The sequence below is a fragment of the Macrobrachium nipponense genome, chromosome 1 (genome assembly GCF_015104395.2).
Source record: "Macrobrachium nipponense isolate FS-2020 chromosome 1, ASM1510439v2, whole genome shotgun sequence".
Lineage (NCBI taxonomy): Eukaryota > Metazoa > Arthropoda > Malacostraca > Decapoda > Palaemonidae > Macrobrachium > Macrobrachium nipponense.
The window spans coordinates 51,619,601-51,627,100 of record NC_087200.1 but is presented as its reverse complement, the minus strand read 5'-3'; the positions used below and the strand labels follow the sequence as shown (position 1 = coordinate 51,627,100).

The following is a 7,500-nucleotide window of genomic DNA, read 5'->3' as shown; positions in this document are numbered from 1 at the left end:
AATGCTTCCGTCTCTTCAAATTCCTTAGTTTCCAATTGCTCCTTCGTCTCCTCAAGTTCGAATTCAAGTCGAACTATCCTTCTAATCAGGTCATTCATCTTTCCATTTGCCGTCGGTTGTTCTGCTACAATAGTTTTAGATTCTTGCAGCAGACCTATGACTTCCAATTGTTTTTGGGTGCACTGATTTTCCAATCGGAGGATCTCTCTGTCCCTCTGCAAGGCCTGTTCTCTCAGCTTTTCGAGTTCCTCGTTTTTGTCAGCTAATTCTCTTTCACATTTGTCGAGCTCTTTCAAATTTTCCAGGGCCATCTGTGTCTGAATGGTAAGGAATTGTAACTCGTCCTCTAAACCTTTGATCTTCAAGGTCTTGTTCTCGTTCTCCCTCTTCAGCTTTTCTATGTTCTTCTCTTTCCTTCCATTCTCTTTTCGAAGTCCTTCCAGGTCCTGATTCAGCTTGTAGATTTTCATTTGCATTTCTTCTCGGTTTTTATCGTTTTGCTGTAGATCTCGATGCAAAGTGTCCTTCTCCATCGAGAGAACTGCGACCGTGTTTTCGAAAATAATTAGCATCTGGTCTCTCTCCTCGTTTTCTTTTATTTGGACTTCTGTAACCTTCGCCTTTTCAATCATTTCGTTTTTCAGATTCTGCATCTCTTCGGACATTGAAAAGATCTTTCTTTCCTTTTCTTTGTTCAGTCGTTCGAGGTCTCTGACGTGTTCTTCCATATGCAGTTTTGCTATGGTCAGGTCTCTCTTACCTTGTTCAAGTAATTCGTGGATCAGCTGATCCTTTTCTAATCTGTCTTTCTCAAACCTCAAGAAAACATTTTCATTTTCCTTGATTACTTCCTCGAACTTTCGACTTATATCCAAATTCCTTGCTTCTTCACTGCCTGGATGGTCGCCTTCTTCTTTACTGGAACGTTCGTGTACTACTTCGTTATCCGAAACATGGTCTTCTCCAAAGCCAGAGTGATCAGTTTCGTCCTCCTGATTTCCAGCCTCATCAAGACAGGCAGAGCTGTCGGAGGCTATGAAATCGACAAAGAACTGAACCATTTTAATGCTAAATCCACGAAGTATAAATACTCCAGTGAATAGCATAACAATAATGGCAACAATGTAATCACGTGGGGTGGGGACTTGAACCATGGAGCCAAAGCACTGTGCAAGCACAACTGTAAGCAAACTAAGAAACATCTTTGTTCGTTACAAATCAACTCTCTTTCCTTATCATTACTTTTAAAAAATCACACGTGACGTGTCTGGATTCTGGAGTCATTTCTGGTTCCGCCGGAGCCGATCCTGTCTTCGGGAATGTTTGCTGATCCCCGGACGCAGTAGATGTGTCTGGATTCCGGAGTCAATTTTGGGTTCACGGGAGCTGCTTCCGTCTTCATATGTATCAGAAGAGGGGAATTCCTATGCAGTCCCCAGGGTCTTTCTGAAGATCCTGGAGGCAGTCTTTACACACATACTCAAACACAAGCGCGCGCGCCACGCATGCACACACACACACACACATATATATATATTTTATATTTATAATATATATATATATATATATATATATATATATATATAATATATATATATATATATAATATAGGTTATAAATAAGAAAGCTAATTAGAATGCAAATTTATTATCGACTAAATACTTTCGTGCAAGAATATTAATTTGATAGTTTGCCTCCTCAGTTCCTGCTGCATTTTTTAGGACAGGAGTACTGTCGACACAGTTGACCTTTGACATAGAAATATATTTTAAATACTAGTTATCATTTCAATAAGAATAATTATATTTTGTATTAATAAATCCCGTGAACTCAAATTCATCTTTTAAATTAAGTAATCTGTATGTCCCTAAATTTACACACTTTATAGTTGTTAGCTTAGTTTCAAGTAAAAATTGGTCAATATATTTCCATCTTATAAGTATCATCTCTTATTTCAGTATCATTTGGTTCATATAATTTTCATTTAAAAGTATTAACTTAGTTTTCAAGTGCGAATTGACAAACATATGTTCTCGTTATTAGTATTAGCTCAGGGTTTAATGTAAATTGACCAATATATTTTCATAATATAAGTATTAGCTCAATTTTAAGTATAAATTGTCCAATACATCTTTACTTATAAGTATCAGGCTAGGTTTCAGTGTAAAATGACAAAACGTTTCAATTTTATAAATATTAGCTCAGTCTAAGTATAAATTGACCCATATATTTTTAACTTTATAAATATTAGCGGGGGCATTTTCACTTAATAAGTATCAGATCAGGTCATAATATAAATCGACCAATATATTCAAACCATACAAATTTTACCTCGATTATATAGGTTAGTATATTCTCACTTTGTAAGTACCAAGTCATTTGAAATTCTCAGAAGCGTTCAGATTCCAGTTCAGTTCCTAGAACCTGTACGATACTACTCCTGAGGCGTGACGTCACGAGGTTACGAGATGCGGAAGGTGATTGGCTCCAAAACCAGACACATAGTCGCTGCTAAAAATCCAATGATGACAACAATAAACACAGCCTGAAAAGAAGAAAATATTCTCATTGTTAGATTGGTTAAAACTGGACGTAAAGGTCGCCACTAGCATTCGCTTATACCTGCATAGTTATGCCCGCGCAGTCGGCCTGTGCAAGCAAAACAATCCACTAACGTTCTGTTATACCTCAGGCAAAACTGAAGCTTATTGGGTTCGGTTTTGCCTTCGCAGGTATAACTGAACGTTAGTGGTGGCCTTTAAGATTCATAGTTTTTTTCTTGCTAATTTTGACGCAATACAATATCATAGTTTGATTTTGGCAAAATTTTAAATATACAAACTTTTTTTATTTTGAAAATGGCTGAATATTATATATATCTATATATATATATATATATATAAATATATATATATGTGTGTGTGTGTGTGTGTGTGTGTGTGTGTGTGTGTGTGTATGTGTGAATGTGCGTGCTTGCGTGTGAGTAATGTATCCGTATATATATATTATATATATATATATATATATATATATATATATTATATATATATATATATATATATATAATAACTATATATATCTATACATAATATATATAATATATATAATATATATATTATATATATATTATATATATATAGATATATATATACATATATATACACGTGCGTGCACACACACATATATATTCCCATGAAATAAAACAAAATGGCAGAAAAAGACCCACTAGTAATAACGCCCAGTGACAAACACACCATTAACAAATTATTTTCAAAGGTAATATCAAGTCAAGAACTGACTTACAACTGTCCTAGAACCACTTAAGAAAATGATTGCTAAAAGACCTGTCTCTCAGAACTCCCTTTTGACAGAGACACACATCTCAGCTCTGTTGCAGCAAGACTTAAAAATATAACAATAAAAGCAAAACTGATCAGTGCAAACCGACACGGTTCTTCAAAGACACGACGTACAACCAATAAAAATTTTTGTAGCAAGAATTAAAGCAAAAAAAAAAAAAGTAGAATAAAAATGAACACAAAAGTCATTCTCATCGCAACCTGACACGAACGAGCAATAAAACCCACTTGCAGCTGAGTGAGGGTGGAAGGCGAGGTCACTGATTCTCCTCCTTCAGGTCTGGGCAGCGAAATCTTTTGGATTTCGTCGTCTTTCCACTTGATGACGATCCCTCCTTCGTTCATCCTCGGCACACTTCGATTTTACAAGTGTAAAACAGATATAATTGGTAATCAGAACCTTAAAGTTCAAGACTGGTCTAGTAGAGTACAATGTTTCACTTGGAATCTATAATACCAACAACTTATTATCATAAAAAGTGTCGTTATCAACTGATTAGTATGATCTTTCCTGGATAGTAACACCCCATGGATTTGCGTGGATCGTTGTCTAGGACTAATATTTCTTGGGGGTTCATTGTCTTTATATGATACTGACAGCGTTTTGTTTATGCTTTTACGGTCATCCCCAACGGCCTAGTACTAAACACGCCGCGAAGGTGGATACTTACTGGGCTAAAACCATTGGGGTCACTAATAAAGTTAGATTCTTTTAGGCTCAATGCGAATGGAAAGATTCCAGGTACCTTTTGTCGTAGAGCGGCAGCCCGGACCATTGAGATACAACAAACAAGATACCGACTGTAACCTCTACTGGTATTTAGGAATAGACTTGTAAACTGTGAAACTGGCCGTCTGCCGAAAATATATGGGTGGCTTACTTAACAAGCACCACTAATCGCCTGTTAGATTTTGGGTCTAAATCCAATATATGAGATAACAGATGAAACTAATATATAATATATCTGCAGACTCTCCTGATTATAGAATGACCAGTGACACATTTTGGAGGGTGGTTTCCCCCTGACAGACGCACTGAAAAGAGGCGGTTAATTGGATCTAGATCCAACTTAGGAGATAACAAGTAAAATTTACACTACAATAGCACTGCACATCATAGAATACTGTGGTGGTAATGACAGACATTTTAGTGGGTGGTTTCCCCCACAACGAGTTGGTAGGGAGAGGGGGAGACAGGATCAGCATCCAACATTGGAGATCCCAAGTAACATTTGTACTATAATAGCACTTCATATCCTAGAATGCTGTGATGGTAATGCCAGACATTTTAGTGGGTGGTTACCCCCTGACAGACACCCCACAACGAGTTGGGAGGGGGAGGGGTAGAGGGAGAAAGGATCTGCAATCCAACATTGGAGATCCCAAGTAAAATTTGTACTACAATTAGCACTGCACATAATAGAGTACTATGGTAGTAATGAAAGACATTTTAGTGGGCGGTTACCCCCTGACGGACGCCCCACAACGAGTTGGGAGGGGGAGGGGGAGGTGGAGACAGGATCTGCATCCAGCATTGGAGATACCAAGTAAAATTTGTACAACAATAGCACTGCATATCCTAGAATGCTGTGATTTTTATGTCAGACATTTTAGTGGGTGGTTTCCCCCCTGACAGACATAACCTACGATTGGAGGGGAGAGATGGGACACTTTGAAATGATCTATCTTGAAAATCTATCATAGGCAATATTAATATTAGAAATATGGTATTCATCTGAAATTTGTGAGCCTAATAAAATGTAAAAGACAAAAAAATCCAAGAAATATTGTGATGTTTCAGGATAAGAATTACTGCCCGAGTTATTTTTTTAAATTCCTATTGAAGTATGGAATGTCTCACCTCATTAATTCCATCACATCTGTATGAAAAACTATGTATGAGACTTGCTACTTTCTATAGTTCACACACAAACATATATATATATATATATATATATTATATATATATATATATATATATATATATATTATATTAGCACTATCCTTTGGTGTGGAGTTATCACTTCACACAAAGTAGTATTTTTTTCTGAATGGCAGGGACCACAAGTGACAACAGCTACATGTATGTGTGCTGAGCATTTTTGGATAATTGAACCAGTCATATGGTGCCACTCTCAATTCCTCTAAAAAAAGAAATGTAAGATAAGTATTCTCGTTTTAATAGCGTCTTTGGTAATTTTCTTTTCTTTTTGCAGAATAGGCCTATAGTTAGGGCACTGCAGCCATGTCGAGGTTCGTAGCCCAACGTGTCTTGCCACCAACTGAATTGTTCTTTAGTTGCTGTTGGTTCGTGTGGATGAAATGGAATTTTTATCGGATATGGGAGTTGGATTAATATTAAGACCAAGCCTTGTTTTATTTCACATAAAATATACCAGTTTCAACACACATAGCTACTCCAGTTTTCTTTGAATGTTTTTTCTTTACCTATTTATTTACTTACCTATAAACTGGTTTGCTGTATTCTCTTCAAGTCCATTTTTTATAACATGACAACTCTCTCTCTCTCTCTCTCTCTCTCTCTCTCTCTCTCTCTCTCTCTCTCTCTCGAAAAGCAACTTTTTTTATGCTAAAGGTTAGAATGAGAGATTAATTATATTTTCCAAATCTTAGTATGAATACTACTTGTTATCACTAAATACAAAGAAAATGTGGATACAGGCAGTGTAAAAAATGGCAGTTGCATTTGCATGACTTGACCACGAAAAAAAAACCATATCAACAGTATAAGAATTACATCATATACGATATAAGGTATCAAAGGAATAAATGATGAAGACAATGATACAGGAAACACATTTCCAGCAAATTTCTCTTTAGCACTTCATATCATAAATATACTTCCGAACACATAAGTTTACATATAACACAAACTGTATACATAAAGGTATTAATTATGCATGCCTCAAACGATTATGATATTTTCGGAAAAAAAGTACAAAAAGGTATTAGTCAGTCTGGCTGGATGTATCTGATGACGTTTCACAAGGGGTGGGGCTAGATTTCAGATCTCCCACGAACGCTTAATTTTTTTTAATCTTTGCGTGCGTAGATAATTTTTCCTGTGCGTGATTATGGGTTTGAAAGTAATTGTAATTGTAATGTGCCATATACCAATTAAAAGGGCATTCATTGTAATTTTACATGCTATATGGCAAAATGTAATAAGATGAAAAATTATGTAAGAAAAATGTGGTAAATATTTACATAAAATTTAAACATTTTGGTCCGTCTTTGACCTAGAATTCCTCGAAAATTTCTGAGTACACCTATCAATTTTATCTATGCTTTATATAGTAAATTTTATCAGCTTTCTAATCCATTTTTCAGTTTCTTTCTACCTTCATCCCTTAATCAGCTACGCTACGTGAATGTATGTAGGTTGACGGATGAAGAAATTGCACATTTTTGTGTGCGTAGATAATTTATTCTGTGCGCACTTGTGGGTTTGAAAGTAATCGTAATTGTAATGTGCCATATATCATTTGAAAGGGCATTTTTTGAACTTTAACGTAGTATACGGCAACATGTTTTAACGTAGTATACGGCAATATGTAATAAGAGGAAAAACTATATAAAAAAAACTCCATCTCAAAAATAGTTATTTAAAAATGTTATCGTAAATATAGTTTCATAAAGATATGGTCCTTTTGTAACTGATGACGTTTCATAAGGGGCGGGGATATAGGTTTTTAGTACCGCCTTGTGAGTAGATCCTATATACCTTGACTCTGCGTACTACATCCCATGCACGCCGTCTTACTTGGCCATTTAATGATAAGGGTTATCTTAAAAATTCGCCTCACCGACAGACGAAGCTTAAAATGCATGTGTGTATATATATATATATATATATTATATATATATATATATATATATATATATAATGTATATATATATATATATTTATATTATATATATATATATATGATTATATATATATTATATATATATATGAATATATATATATAGATATGTATATATAATATATATTTTATATATATATATATATATATATCTAAATATATATATATACTATAGTTATAATAATATATATATTTAATAATATATTATTATATATTTAATATATATATACAGGATCTGGACAGAGTCCCAACAG

At 34.7% G+C, this 7,500-nt stretch overlaps 1 protein-coding gene across 1 annotated transcript in view; it reads right to left on the bottom strand.

The window, feature by feature from the left end:
• The window catches only part of LOC135218785 (myosin heavy chain, non-muscle-like), a 1,509-nt gene extending 448 nt beyond the window's left edge, over window positions 1–1,061 (bottom strand). Inside the window, exon 1 of the mRNA XM_064255235.1 lies at window positions 1–1,061. This exon is cut by the window's left edge and continues 448 nt beyond it. Coding sequence (XP_064111305.1) covers window positions 1–1,061 — 1,061 coding nt within the window.
• Window positions 1,062–7,500: the final 6,439 nt, after the last annotated feature.